At 44.6% G+C, this 15900-nt stretch overlaps 3 protein-coding genes across 5 annotated transcripts in view; 2 read left to right on the forward strand and 1 right to left on the reverse strand.

The window, feature by feature from the left end:
• Positions 1-4869, forward strand: part of LOC310813665 (palmitoyltransferase ZDHHC14-like) — a 49768-nt gene extending 44899 nt beyond the window's left edge. For 2 of the 3 annotated variants that reach the window (XM_083682730.1, XM_083682731.1), the window contains exon 11: positions 3639-4869. In XM_083682730.1, the coding sequence (XP_083538856.1) occupies positions 3639-4070 (432 nt within the window). In that variant the 3' untranslated portion in view covers positions 4071-4869. The remainder of the gene's footprint in view (positions 1-3638) is intronic. The other variant, XM_083682732.1, reaches the window with a different exon arrangement.
• A 137-nt stretch (positions 4870-5006) lies between these two features.
• lgals8b (galectin 8b) lies at positions 5007-9455 on the reverse strand. Its single transcript, XM_083682736.1, is given in 6 exon segments — positions 5007-7121; positions 7367-7532; positions 8007-8098; positions 8606-8734; positions 8738-8866; positions 9130-9455. Coding segments are annotated over 6 exon segments (945 nt in total). The 5' UTR covers positions 9409-9455; the 3' UTR covers positions 5007-6971.
• Positions 9456-12684: 3229 nt separating this feature from the next.
• Positions 12685-15660, forward strand: LOC310814232 (monocarboxylate transporter 10-like; the record flags this gene model as incomplete). Its single annotated transcript, XM_083683531.1, has 7 exons — positions 12685-12868; positions 13155-13367; positions 13624-13775; positions 14067-14229; positions 14531-14734; positions 15168-15373; positions 15511-15660. 7 exons carry the CDS (start codon positions 12685-12687, stop codon positions 15658-15660), a joined length of 1272 nt encoding a protein of 423 aa, XP_083539657.1.
• Between the last annotated feature and the right edge of the window lie 240 nt (positions 15661-15900).

A 15900-nucleotide genomic window follows, 5' to 3' on the forward strand; every position in this document is an offset into this window, starting at 1 on the left:
AATATCATTCATTGTGGAGCAGACTGTGACTCTTCACTCCCCCCGTCACTCACTCCCTGTCACCCTCACCTCCTCTCCTAATGACTCAGAGATCTGTCCCTAGAGACGTGTGTGTGTGTGTGTGTGTGTGTGTGTGTGTGTCCTCTCCTCCTCACAACCCCCTCCAGCAGACCAGACATGCTGACAACCTCACTCTGATGGACAGAAGGAAAAAGATAACAAGGGAGAGAGATAAGAATGGACAGAGTCTCCCTCCTAGATGAGATGAAATGCCGGGGTCGTGTAAAAACCAAACCAGACTCGTATCAAATGCAATCCTAACCTGAAGCAAGCAGGACCGACTGTTGGAAAACGTACAGTAATTGGTGTCGGAGCAGCCGAGTACAAAGGAAGATCAGCTGTAAATGTCAAAGCTGCCCTTACAGCCCTGCAGAGAGATATGAAATATGCCTTTCCTGCTGTAGCTACCTAACATGATGCTGTCTGTGGTAGTCCTGTGGCCTGTACAGAGCTCAACAACCAATGAATGGGAGTCTACGGTCTGCACTGTGGCCACAATTCACCTCACGCATCGCACCACATCTGTTACTATCTGGATCTGTTACATCCAGTTGCTACTATTATGACTAATACTACCGTAATAACTTCTCGCGAGGAATGATTGTAGTAGGATCTGTCTTTAGAAGCCAAAAGCATCGGTCTGACCAAACAAGAAGAGTGTATTTACATTGCAAATACTACTGTTGACATATGAAAAGCAATCTGTGTTATATAGGCAAATAGAGGACGAATCACCATGAAGTCCATCGCTGCCGTTTCCCTTTATCCCTCTGTTTTCTAAAAAGCCCAGCTAAAGAAGAAGAAGTCTTCTTCTTCCCAGGTGTTACCATGGCAACGGTGTGTATTGCTCTCGGAGGATGACATCACATCATGTCACAGACACACCGCTGTCACGCTAATCCCCCCTTCGGAAAGTGACAGGGAGACAGTGGGAGACAAGGTGACATACTGTAGAGCAGTGGTGTCCATGGACCGTAGTTAAACTCACTCTGTCTATGCGTCTGTGTGCCGATGCGCACGTCATCTTGCAGCTAATTGTACATGACAGGATGGATACAAGGCTTTGACTGTTGTTCTGTTGTGTCTTGATAGTTACCTCACGAGTAATAGCTGACACAGAACTCAGTTTAGCTTTTCACTTTCTCTCTGTGAGTCATTGTGAATTCATAACATTACCGTACGCTCACCTATGCGTCAAACTCATTAAAATTCCACTCTCGATAGCCTTAGAATTAAATCAATGTTTAGAGATGCAAGTCGTTAATTTGATCGACGACATTGTCTGACACATGACGCAGGCGAGCGGGGGACTAGGAACTGTTTACTGTTGGGCTGGCTGGCGTGGGTCCAGCTGTACATCCTGTAGCTGCGCTGAGCTGTTGACATGTTTATGAGCGGGGCTAGAGTAATCAGAGCCCGGCGCGACCTCACAGGCCACCGCTCCTCACTGGCGATGAAGAGCTCTGTCGTGACCCCAGGGGGGACCGTGCTAACGTGTGGACTGACAAGCAGGAGCTCTGAGTCATAGCGGACCGAGCGCTTCTCTCTCTGCAGACCTTTTTTTTTGTGGTTATTTGCAGTCCCGCTCTCGTATATTTTTTCAGTTTTTATTGGACAGAGACAGTAGAGAAAGACAGGAAGCAAGGGTTATGTCAGCAGGGCAAGGGCCCTGATTCGATCCCCATGCAGACATGCACTGGACCAGTGTGCACTGTAGACTGTGGTGCTAGACCACCGGACCACCCCAGGCCACCCCCCTGTGCAGACATACCTGGACCAAACCATTGAAGCCTAGTGATCAGTCCCAGCCCAGACCTTACCCCCTACAGCCTTACCTTACAACCACTAAAGTACTGGCAGTGAGAGGGTGGGAGACATTGCTATTCAAACCCTATGTTCCATCACACCTTGTCCTTTTGCAAAACTCTGTTCGAAGATTTGAAGTGTTGATGAGATTGCTGCGGGCCTTCGATTGCTGATTGCGAGTTTTGTCCGCGAGAGGTTCGAGGGGGGGGGTTAGAATCTTGGCTAATCTCATTGTGTCTGTCGGAAGAGTTAGAGGACCCTCTACAACTGTTGTGTCACCACAAGCCAGAAGGCAGATAAACGGTACCGCTGCCCCTCTGCTATCCAGGATTTTCCAATAGGTCCAGATAGATGAAAGATAGCAGTGTCTCCCTTTCCTATCCATCCCCCCCCCCACCCCACCCCTCAAATGTGTGTGTCATTGTTCCATCAGTAGCTTAGCCAAGGCCTCTGAGGAATCTAGGCTATTTCTGGGCAAGGCTGTGCTGTGACTGTCCTCATCTGCCTCTGCAGGGTGTGTGTGTGTGTGAGATACATACAATGCTCTCTAAAGTATTCCTGAAAAGCTCCTTTGTCTCGTCTGGACCTGGCAGCAGCGGACTGTAGCCCCGCTGTCATCGCTCTTCCTCATCTCTATAACAACCAGGCCTCCAGCCTGATCCCAGCATAACGCCGGCAGAATACCGGGTTCCACAAATGCCTGCTGACTAGCAGCAGAATATGAACCAGGGTGGAGTTTTATCTCTAACCACGGAAAGAAGCCAAGCTCATAAAGCTGAAGGAAAGTGATATGAAGTTGATACAGGGAGTAAACAGAGTTGATGATTAACCCAGTGTTCTGTTTAGACTAGTTGTTAATTTTTTGTGAATATAGACCTGGTCCTCTCTGTTGTCTTGGCGTTTGACTGTGTTGTTTTTGCCAGCAGAATCGTTTCTTAAGACACACTATTTGATATACTGTAATAAAATGTAATTTAGCTTGACATAACTGATGTGTGTCTTGAGATAAGATGATTTTCGACGGTAGTGAAATCTGTGATTGAAGTCCAGCCATCCATGTCCTCAGCCTAGCAAGCTCGACTGTGATACCAAGGACAGACTAACCTCTGTTTCCCTGTACGCTCATGACAACATCAGATACACTTTAATAGCCCTTTTTCAAAGAAGTAAACAGTTTCGTCACTGTGTCTTATCAGTGGGTGGCATGGCATTGATTTAACATGCTCTCTCGCTGCAGAACGGCAGAATGCACATTCACACTGTCAAATCTTCCATTTTGATGGGTGTTAGATCTGTTTCAATGGCTAGTATTACATTGCATTGATCGATCTCTCTCTCCCACAATCCCAGTTCCCGCTAGACATGTGATTGAAGTTAGAGACCATTGTAGAGATAGCAAGCACAATCAATAGTTGTGAATCAGTGACTTGAAATGGACTAGTATTTCAACTCTGTTGTACTGGCTTGAGTTTGCATTAGGCTCAAATTGAATTGCATTAGGCTTAGATTTTCATGGTGTGATTGGGTTTGCATTCTAATAAGGTTACTAACATCTGCTTCTCTCTTCTCTTGTCTTTCATCCCCAATTCTCGTGTTAACCCCTCTCTCCTCCTTTTGTATCTCATCTGTTCCGTCTTTCCTCCCATCTTTCTAACCATGTCATCATTCATACTTCATTCTACCACTTCAACCCATCTCATCACTCCTCCTACACAATCTCTCCATCACCCTTTTCTTTCACTCTCTTTCTCTCCCTCCTTCTCATGTCTCAGTGTGATCAAGACCAGTGCATTCAGAGCACTAAATTCGTTTTGCAGGCCGCGGCCACGCCCCTGCTGCAGAGCGACCCGGTCATCCTGACAGACGAGGGCTCTCTACCCGGGAGGACAACCCTGGGGGGTCCCTGCTCTTCCCTGCCCCTGGGCCAGCCCACCCCGCCCACCTCCACACCCAACCTCAGCTGCGACAAAGACATGCTGCCCCATTCCCACCTCCACTCCCACCCCCAGCAGACCCACCAGGACGGAGGAGGAGGCCACCACCACTTCCTCACGCCCGAGGAGGCCCCCTCGCCCCCGGGCATGCTCCCCTGCGGCAGCCCCCTGAGCCACAGCCACACCATGCAGGGCTTCTACAACCCAGCCAGCCAGGACTCTCTACACGAGGACTCGGTCAGAGGCCTGGTCAAGCTCAGCTCCGTCTGACAGCGGGCTTTTCGCTCCCCCTGCCAAAACTCCGTCCGTCCCCTAAAACGCTCCCCCTCCCCTGCCGCCCACACCTGTGCCAAAACTGTGGGTAGTTCCAGCCCTGAATGTAACCGCCTACCCCTTAAACGCCACAGGACTTGAGCCTTTAAAAAGACTGTGGTGTCATCAGGCTGCTGGCAACTGAACTGAACTGAACTGATCTAAACTGAACTGAACTGACAGCCACTCAGCCAACGTCTTGCCAAACCTCCCCACCATCGCCGGGGTCGGTGCTGGTGCAGCTGACTTTGCCATAATTTACAAAGACAGGTTCTGTGCTCCTCCTCTCTTTCGTGGAAGTAAAAACAATCCACTGCCCTGGGAAACCCGAGTTGGACAGCCAAACGAATGAGTTGAGGAGAAGACAAAAGAAGGGGTGTGTGTGTGTCAGTTATTTAAAGCAACAAAAAAGGATGTTGTGGCAGTTATTCCTGAACGTGTTAAAGAAAAAAACGCTGCTTCATTTCTGTCGTTGAATCACGGGTCTGGCTTCTCTTTTTTGTAAAACGGACTTGGCCTAACTTGTTGATGGACAGTGTCTTTGCCTTTCTTATCTGAGATTCTTGTTGACAGTCAACAGTGCAATCAGTAAACATAGAGTTGATGTCATCATGTTGCATATCATTCAATTCATCCTTTTCTAAGTTACATGTTTAAAAAGATACGGTATAGTGTCGTGCCATACCAAGGTTTGTTTTTTTTCCTCAAATTGTTATATTTCCTGTGGATATTAATAAAATCACATCTTTTTATGGGACTAGATTCATCTTTATGAGACAAAACCCCCAAGGTGAGCATCCGAAAGTCATGTGCCACCAGTTGACGTCACAAATCCTTCATCGGGTCCTTCAGAAGGTGATCTTGTGACGAGGGCCTGTGGTGATTGTAGCTAAATGAGGATAACATGACAAACGATTCAACAGTGTTTCTACTCTACGGAAAAAAACAAAAAAGCCTGAATGCTCCAACATTTATTGATGCTGACGTCCGAAGCTTCGTCTCAGGTCATTTCTGTCCCATTCATCCTGTCAGTCAAAAGCCTTAGAGGCTCACAATGCACTCGAAGAAAGAAAGACACAGATGAATACAAGGGCTCTCTGTGGCCAAACATACTTGTGTCTTTGTGTGCCTGTGAAAGTGATTTGTAGGGTACTTCAAAAGGGAACTGCTCTTCCCGAAGCCACATGGACTGGTTATTTTTGATGTGAATATGCCATGGGATACCACTAATTATTGAAACACATCCGCCTGACTGTTGGGTCTTTTCCTCTGTTGTGTAAAACAAGGCAACTGATGTAAATTCAGATCTTCTTGTCCTCTAGTGCCTCCTGGTGTTTGAAAGGGGTAAATGCACCTATATGCTATATATGATATTTCACAAGCACTTACTGATCAGCTGGTCATTCTGTTGTTTAAGATATTAGGCTTGGGCAATCAGACGCAAGATACGCATCTCTATCAAATGTGTTTCAATTGTGAATGGCCATTCATGTACTAGTAGTAGTACATGAATGGCTGTCCCCTACCCTAGTACTGTCATATAAGACATCTCTTTCCTGTAGAATTATGGGAGTATGGATCTATACATTCAAAGATAAACAACTCAATTATTTATACATTTATTCCAAAGCAAATGAACTATGTATAATACATACCGTAAATTCATACCATGTACAGCAGGTATAGTCAACACATGTACAGGTCTGAGAACAGATTCTCTTGCTTAGCAAATATAGCAGGCCACACATAATGCACCACTGAAGTAAGGCTAGCGCTGGAGGAGGAAACCTTGATAGCGACTGTATACAGAAAGAAAGGACAGGGAAATGATCATGTGGAATGATCAGCGTGACTGACACAGCTTGCATAGAGGTGGCAACAAGTACTGTACCAGCTCCCAAAATTGTTGATATCACTTTGGCGAAACAAGAAAGGTGATTGGTAATAAGATACATACATCAAACTTAGGGTTTTTATCTGTTGGTCTCTTTGTTTGTGTTGGTGTCTTTGTTTCATTTATTGGGTTATATTTCAAGGACATTACTGTATGCACATATGTGTGTTCACCTATGGTACATGTTATTTTATGTTCCTGAGAAATGTAGTCTGAGGATTTTTTATATTGTTTTGCTTAATCAGAAATAATTTGCAACTCAAATGCCTATAGGGGGTATATATAATGATGACTGTGTTGTAAAAATGAAAATAGTGCAGATTTGGGTTTGATTCATATTTCAAAAGCGTGCTTCACAAGCTTGCTTTGTACTTGTGCTCGATAAAATAGCCCTATACCTTGATGTTGCTTCTATGTAAATACCTTTTGTTGAAACTAATGCTATTTCAAAGTGTTATTGTGTGAACCTTAATTCTGTTATCCAACTCAAGGAGATGTTTCGTGCAGCCCTTCTGGTCCGGACCATATGGTACCTGTTGATGATTGGAACATTTTGGGAACATTTTGTGGCCTTCTATCAAAAGCTAAGTTGCTTAGAGCACTGCCAAAGTAACTTTCATCTATAACTTGTTGTTCCAGTTTCCATGTTACACAGTGCACCGAGTTGTGCATATTACAGTATATCAACTTTTAAAAGTGCTATAGATCCACTCTAACAGGACCAAGGCAAGCCAAGCCCGTCTTAGCTGAGAACAGTCCTCATTGCTCAGACATTGGAGCACACAGTCAGCCCAACCCAACACCATTCAGCTCGGCTCATGCACTGCTGCCTAGGTTGATTGAGTTGTTAAAAGGCCTGTTTTGTCCAGTTTGGGGCTAAGCCTAGCCTAGCTTAGCTTAGCATCCATGCCCAATGTCACCACCGGACTAGCTTAGCTTAGCCTAGCCTAGCATCGGTGGTCAGGTCACCACAGCTTGACGTCCATTAGCTCCAAGTCGCCCATGATCTCCAGCTGGTTGATGGTGCTCAGGTCCTGTACCCGGTGCCTATAGTCAAACAGGTGGGAGCCGTTCACGGCCAGCTTGAACTGGTGGGGCTGGCATAGGATCAGCATCTGAACGAGAGAGCAGAGGGTAACATCCAGGGATGGAGGCACACTTCATCATGAACTTAAAAAAGGCTAACGTAGGTACCAAGCAATGAAACAGCGCAGTTTCTTCCTCAAGAAAATGGTTAGTGAAATGACATCCTAATGGTGATGTTTTAAAAAACACACATGAACATTTCTTTTTTTAAAGCAAAGACTACAACGTCAGTCTTCAGCATGTTAGCCAGTGTGTCTAATAAGAGGTAGCGTACCTCAAAATACTCCCCCGGGGAGAAGGGGAAGAAGGGCAACTCCCTCTCCTCCGGTCCCCAGGACTCGCTCAGGTAGGAGTTGCGGATGAACATGTCTGACTTCATGCGGGGGTTCAGGTGGAGGGCGATCTTCTCTGTGCTGCTGTTGCCTAGGTTCACAGTAAAGCTGCAGGGCAGGAGGAGTACTGTGAGGGAAGTCGATAAGACCACAAGCAACGCTGGCTATAGATGGAAAAGGATCTTGTTATCTTTAGGGTGCTAGAATGACTGGCTGTAAAACATTGCCTATATCTGTCCCTTTAAATCCACAGCTATTCCAGACAGTAGTGTTAGTCCTAACCCTGACCTTAACCAACCCCATCAGTGTAGACTACTATACAGTATGTACTTAACAACATGAGTACTATGGTACATGTATGGTGTAATACCAAGCCTATGTGACACACTAAACCGCCTAGGTCATCATTCTCATACAAATTACATGACAGTACTGCTTAGATGTTCTACAAGCACTTAAACAGGCAATTTGCACTTCTGTGTGACATTCCATGACCGATCCATAAAACATGCAGGTGCTGATGACTATACTATGCATTATTGCATTATCTATGACACGACTCAGTACCTCCTAGTGGCTTACCTGTGAGGGGACATGCTGCTGACCTGGCCTTTGATTGTGATGTGCTGTCCTGGGCTCACCCCTTTGAGCAGGCTGCCTTTGTAAGGAAGGCTCTGGAAGAGCATCAGAGAGAGAGCCATGGCTGTATAACAGTATCAGCAGGACACGGCTGGCATAGTGCCAACTGTCTCATAAGGAAGGGTTGATAAATGTCACCCTCTTGCAAGATCAATATGCATTGTTATGCTAGTGAGCTTGAAGTGGAGGATGGTGAAGTTCTGTCTATAGGTGCTCAATTCAATGTAATATAGATGTGGTGGTGGTGGTGTCATGGGTTAAGTAATTTTTTCATGGATGGATGCATGCAGAGTGTTATATTAGAAGAGTGGCGCGAATGAGCTTCACATAGTTCCATATAGCTTTCTGGTTAAACTTCCTGATTTACCCAATGTTGATTTTGTATTGGACTAAGAACTGGTTGCCTGGCAACATGCTCCATTGGTATAATGTAAAGGAACTATTTGGTGTTGGACAATAGAAAATTGACTCCTTCATTGGCTCCACTTTTCCTTAAAGAACACGATGGATGGATTGATGGATGGATTGATTATACAACTCACCAGGTCCCCTGATTCTGAATATATTGCCTGAGGGGTGAAAAACAGAAATTGAAGTCGCCACCATATAGTAATAATAACATTTGAGTGTATGGTTGAAGAACAGTTTGTCAGCACTGACATACTATAGCTTCATGTACTTACTGAGTTTGGGATGAAGCCAATAGCGTGCACCTTGACTTTCCCAGATATAGAAAACGTGTCAACCCTGTCCAGTGGTATTCTGTGTTTATACTCCAACACATGAGCACCATTTACTGCCACCTACAGGTAGAAATATGAACAACATTCAGAATCCATTTACACTTTTAATTACAGCGTCTTAAAAATTCATTATACTATATTTGCTTGACTTTTTTACCAAGTTATACTTCTTCTTTTATCAAAAGTTTTTTGCAAGGATATTAGGAGGATGTGTCTACAAACAAACTGATCTTTAGGTGAACATGAACAGATGTTGCCTACACTTGGCGCCTAGAACGTGGATGAGGTAAGATGACTTCCAGGGTGACAGCGGTTCCACTTGCCTTAAAGACGTCTCCATGCACCAGGATGATGGTCTCGAAGGCTGCTCCCTGCTTGTAGGGCATCTGATGGAGGGTCTCCTCCCGGCCCCAGGCCTCCTGCTGCAGGGAGTTTGCCACGATGCAGGGCGAACTCTTAAAGCGGGGGTTGAAGTGGAGGGCGATGTCAGCACGAGGCTTGGTGCTGCAGCCACACGACAGGTCCATCTGGAACCTGGAAGGGAATTTAAGATACAATGATAAGATCATGTAACATTTGCAATGTGTACAACGACAAGCCATGATAGTGTTAGAGAGTAAACGGTGTGTGAATTGAATAAACAATCATCATATTTGCTTTAGGTGTGTGTGTTTCTTTCAGCAAAAAATCTGCACACACAAACATTACTTTAATTGGGTTCAACGTAAAGCAGATGTCGGACATACATGTAGGTGTGTGTGTGTGTGTGTGGGTGCGCGCACGCGCGCGCAGTGAGACAAAAAGCACCATCTTTGTCTCACACACACACACACACACACACACACAAGGCCTACCCATATACAATATTTGGCAGGAGAAAAGCCATAACATCACCACTCTAGCAGCTCACCTGTCAGCATCAGTGAGAACCATGCCCTGAATGATGACTATCTCCCCAGGGTGCAGCCCCCCAGGTATAGCCCCAGTGAAGGGAATCACCTGTGTGGAAGACACCACTCCGAGTCAGCATGGGCCATCATCACTATTCATCATAAACATGTCAAAGTCAATCATGTTTTATTTTCGTTTAGGCTACTTTGCTGAAGGTGTACTCAAATTAAGATATGCTCTCCTATGAAAATGACACGTTGTGCATGAAGTGGTGTTAGGGTTAGGTCTGATAATCATTAGGTGACTTACTGTAAAAAAAAAGAATGAACACGAAATCTGGAAGTCTATAATAAATCAATGCAATACCGTATGAGGCCTATATTTACCCGAAATATGAAAAATTATCTAAAAAAAACATGCATGTGGCAGCGGATCTCGGCCGCATCTTGTCCAAGTTATTGTAATGAAATGACTGCATTTCATAGCCTCACAATTGACATTAGACAAACATGTCCACAGGTGAAGAGGTATTCAATATGTTATCAACATATTATAATCAGAGGGGGAAATGGAGGGGAGAACTGTCGGTAGTAAAGGTAGTGAAAGCCTCTTACCGGATTTAGGACAGTGTGTTTCGCATTTGCCACAGACATTGGGGCCTCTTATGCAACGCTACACCATGCAGCTGTTGTCCCGCAAATGATTACTAAGAGCGTAGTAGCCTGCGAATTCAGACGATGTTTTATCTTCCGTTTATATTCGGATGACAGTCGGCATCTTCTCTCCATCAGTGCACTGACCCGCTACGTCACGTCCAACACGCTACCATGTGATCAGGCTGTAGTGACGTCGCTGCTGGATCAAGATAGCGGCGGATGAAAGGGACTGTTAGGGTGCCAAACATCAGCATCAACTGGGCTGCTTATTATACAGGCTAGACTAGGCTTAAATGCAAGGCTTTACCATAAACCTTGCTTTTTTAATAGATTAAGAATTCTTCATAAGGCCAAAAATAAACCGAAAATAATCATGATAATGTCTTGGACATCAATTTAGACCTATGGATCTATAAAGTAAAACCTATGTTAAAATAATTTAAAAAAAAATAGGGCCTACATATTAACTACATATCTTCAATAGGCCTACACCAACTTGACAATGGAAAAAATAAAATATTCCGCAATTAATTGGCTTGGCAAATGTACTATCATATCCTCAAAAAGTCAAACATTTATCACACATTCTGTCCAAATCTGTACTGCTATGGTCAATGGAATCAGAAGATTCACAACGACCAACAGTTGGATGAGGCTAATTGGACTCATCACTGATAGCGCCGAACACACCTGATAGCCTGTTACCTGGGCGACAGAACTGCACGGCGATTGTGCTTGAAACTCCTGTACGGCAACGGACTTCCATGGTCTCAACTTTATTTAGTGGGTTTTGAATCCAATTCGATATATCAGAACTGGGTTTTAACTCGAACTAGGCCTGGAGAACACCAGCCTGTTGTTAGGAGGTTTGTGCGTCAAGATGCACATCTTCCGGAATACCGTTCCCTTCAGGAGATTCTACACCGAGGAACCGGGGCCTACGGAGCTCCGCCGACCTGTTCCAATCCAGCCTCCGCCAGATGGCGGCTGGGGCTGGGTCATAGTGGCGTCGTCGTTCCTGTACAATGTCCTGGTACTGGGCTATCACAACTCCTTCGGGGTCTACCTTATCAGTCTCCTGAATGAGTTTGGGGAGACAAGTTCCACAACAGGCGAGTTCCTTTTAACTTATCAGATTCTTTTGTCACCTCTTTATCTTGGAAGATGCTTGAGGGTGACATTGTGACATTAGGCCTACACTTTAGTTGCATGTTGTTACAAGCCTACAGTAAAATGCTTAGCCTATATTGACACAAAAACAAATAGGCCTACTGTATGACTGTCCTGCAGTTTAATTGATATCTTTGATAACAAGCTGCAATACGATGCCTACAGTGCTGCTTGAAAGTATGTGAACGCCTTGTGCAATTATAGATTTTTTTGGCTTTTTACCAAAAATCTGTTTTTTACCATGAAATCTTTATTTAATCAGAACCAGTCTTTTTTTTATGACAACAGGTTTATATTGACCAATTCCATATGTTGGTTTAGAGCCACTATTGTCAAAGTGTGGTACGCGGATCGATCTAAGGGGTACGAGAAATAAATCTGTGATTTAACGACTGCAGTCTCAGTACCAAAAATAAATGCATGCACCCTGTCCAACAGAATAATATTGTCACAATGTCTAATGTAAGGGATAATGTTAATAGAATATCAATTAGGTTACAAAATAACCGACAGGGGGCACATGACTGTTAAAAGTTTGGGAACCACTGGAAATCATGTGTGTAGTAGAAAAACTAAATCATAAAGAAATTAGTGCAGGTGCAAAGTCAAAGTTCTGACCTAAATCCAATCGAGATGCTGTGGCAGGACCTGAAGCGGGCAGTTCATGCCAGACACCCCTCAAACCTCACTCAATTGGCTGAGTTCTGTAAGGAGGAGTGGGCAAAAATCCCTCAAAACAGTTGTCAGAGACTACTTAATGACTATACGAGACGTTTACTAACTTATCGCTGTTAATGGAGGTGCCACAAGCTATTGACTGAAGAGGTTCACATATTTTTGCACACATGAACATTGTTAAATAAACCACTTTTGTTAAATAATCAATGAAATGAATAATCAATATCATATTTTTGTTTCTGTCCTTTATTTGGAATGTCTTTATTACGAATTGCGGTTTTGTTCATTATAAGTTCATTATAATATTTTATACAAAAATAATGAGCTTCCCTGTAGGGTTCACAAACTTTCAAGCAGCACTGTATATATTGGCTTGAAACACCACTTTTCAATGGAAAGCCATGTATGCCATTGAGGAGAATGTAAAGGCTAACTAACGTTCTCCCTGCAGCCTGGGTCGGGTCCCTCAGCTACGGTTTCATCATGATCTGTGGGCCGATGTCAGGGAAGCTGACAGTCAAGTATGGAGCCAGAGAAGTGTCCATCTTAGGTTCCCTCATCATCATGGTCTCTATCGTATGCTCCTCATATGCACCTAATATCGGAGTGCTCTTCTTCACACACAGCTTCCTCACCGGGCTGGGCTCCAGCTTTGCATTCACACCAGGTTAGTGCTCGGGAGGGAACAACCAAGCATGTCACGTCATGGGGGACGTTTTTATCATTTCTATGCTTTGCTTTGAATTATATCGACTAGCAATTGTACTATCGATTCACAGAAACATTTGATAAAATGTAACAGTTTGTCATAAAGATTAGACAGTCAATACTACACCTTTTGTAAGCTCCTTAAACTTTGAATGCCAGGTGCAGTATAAGCTGTAATCACCATACTAGAACAATCAAAATTCCCTTCCATCCCTTCATCTCCCCCCTTCTCTCCCTTGGGTCAGGTATGATCATGGTGAGCCAGTACTTTACCACCCAGCGTTCCCTGGCCACAGGGATAGTGATGTCAGGCGGGGCAGCAGGGGCACTGGTCCAGACCAGGCTCCATCAGTTCCTCATAGACACTTTTGGCTGGAGACAGAGTCTGCGGGTGTTCTCAAGTCTCATGGTGCTGTGTGTCATCACAGGATTCACCTACCTGCCACTCAACCCCAAAGGTACGACCGCTTGAGGGTTCCCAGAACCAGTCAAGTCACTGGTATTGGGAGTACATGTCACATTTCAATACAACCCCACCTTGTCTTTGTGTATCACAATTGATTATTGTGTGGAACCCCACCCATGACGTGCATCCACCAGAACTGTGACGTTCCAGTAACTTCAATGAGACCGATGGTCTGGACTGTGAGCTATGTGACTTCTGTGACTCGTCAAACATGTTGAAAAGACTATGTTTTAACATGTGTTTGACAGGTCACACCAGAAGTGTTGTGGATAACCTAAGGACCTCACCCATGAAGAAGTTTGTTGTGGACCTGGGCCTGTGGAAGGATAGCGTCTTCCTCATCTGGGTCCTGGCCAATGGGCTGTGTAAATTTGGATTCTTCATTCCATATGTCCACATGGTGAGTGACAGTAGCATTAGTCATGGTTATAGCGTCCGTCGTATACATTGGTGAAGAGAACCGGGGTCTTCAGTTTGCAATTTTACCGTTTACAGTTAATTTCTCATATCAGAATATCACCCCTTTTAAAACATCAATTCATGACCAAGTCTTTACTGTAAAAAAACAAACAAAAGTTGGAAGGGCTCAAATTACAATCTTGGCAACAAAGAGAGTATTTCCATAGGTTTGACCCTTTAGTGCTATTAAATCCAGATTAATCCAATGTTGTTTGTGTGTCCCCTGCTTTAGGTGAGGCATGCGGTGCAGCTGGACATCCCGGTCCACAGCGCCACTAACATCATGCTGGTGCTGGGGACGAGCAGCATGATCAGCCGCATCATCTTTGGCAAGGTCTGTGACTCGGACAGAATCAACCGCCTCTACTTCAACCAGGCCTCCGTCTTCTTCGTTGGTGGGTGACCTTGACTCCTGCCGCTAATGCATGCAGCTGTACACGTCTTGAATGTGATGATCAGACACTTCAGTGAATTATCCTGCAAAACTGAATGTCATCAGTCATATCGCAGTCAGTTATGTTCATTGATGATAACTCAATTTTGCCCTCTGGTTGATATGAAACACACCACCAACAATATGTCCATAGCATGACAATAGCAATAGGTAACAATAACAATGTGGCCAGCGAGATGGGCCTATCCCAGCTGCATCCTCCTCCTAGAGTAACATGTATGTGTCTCCTCCTGTGTTCTCAGGTCTGCTGTACCTGTTGATTCCCCTCCTCCACAGCTACGCCTCTCTCCTGGTCTTCGGTCTGATGCTGGGGATCGCTGACGCAGGGAACTACATCCTGCTCCCTGTGCTGACCTTTGACCTGATGGGGGCGGAGCGCATGCCTGTGGCCTGGGGGTTCATGCTCACAGTCAACGCCGTCAGCTGCTTTGGACCACCCTTTGCTGGTACGTTTACTGTCACTGATGTTGTTGGGGCTGTTCTGAAGTTCTGTCTCGGTACAATCTGTCAACCCAACCTCTATCTAGACATGTATAAAAAGGGACTATGTATAAAAAGTATTGTCATTTCTAAATGGTGAAACCATTAGTTACACACATGCCATAGAATAAAAGCTGAGAATCTATACGTTAACATCATAGTAATTGTTTGATTTCAAATCCAAATTTTTATAACCAAAAGTATAACCAGTATAACCAAAAGAAGAAAAAAATGCGTCATTGTCCCATTACTTATGCAGGGCTGTTCTGCTGCCATGCAAAGGTTGCACCACCCTCTTTTCATGAATGTATAAAACATACAAGGTTGCTGTGAAAACTCTTCTTCAAAATGGTTGTAGTCATATGGCAGGCTGTTTACCCATTTGATTGTCATTGTCAGGCTGGATGAACGACATAACAGGCAGCTACAACCTGGGCTTCGTGGTTCCCGGGGTGATGAACATAGGTGCCTGCTTCGTGTTGGCCCTCATCCCCCTGGTCCAGCGCTCTGTCCGACAAACACGCAAAAGCATCATGAACGTCACCATCGACCGCTCGACGCAGGAGATCACGGAATGGGCCAATGACTTGCTTCCCTTCGATGAGGTAATGCACTGATGACACTCATCTCTGAGAACTGATTGTATTCCTCATTTGTTTCATTGAGTATCATACATTAATATTGATCTACAATGTAAATCTACAACAACAACAAAAACATCTCAATCTGAATCCTTAAATAGGAGGAGCCATCGGTGTCCAAATATGTGAATTACTTCTCTACGACAACGTTTCGTAGCGCGGACCTCAACGAGGGAACCCCCGAGGTGTATAGAGGAGATGAGGGCCCAAGCGAGGCTACAGCAGGGCTAGGAGAAGTCACCAGATTATAGCAGCAACACCACAGTCTCTGTCTCAACCCAGGTTGAGGGATTAGTACCTTTTTCCAAGGGTAGCAAATACACTATTATGTTTGAAAATGGAACACAACTTTGGCCTGTATTATTATTATTATGACAAGTCCATAATAGTGTATTTTTTCATTCAAAAGGAAATAGCCTAACATTAGATGTTGTTATAGTCATTATCCTGTAGATGGCGAGAGTGTTCAAAGGAAAGTCTAATAAGAGGCA

This window comes from Argentina silus (assembly GCF_951799395.1).
Source record: "Argentina silus genome assembly, chromosome: 13".
Lineage (NCBI taxonomy): Eukaryota > Metazoa > Chordata > Actinopteri > Argentiniformes > Argentinidae > Argentina > Argentina silus.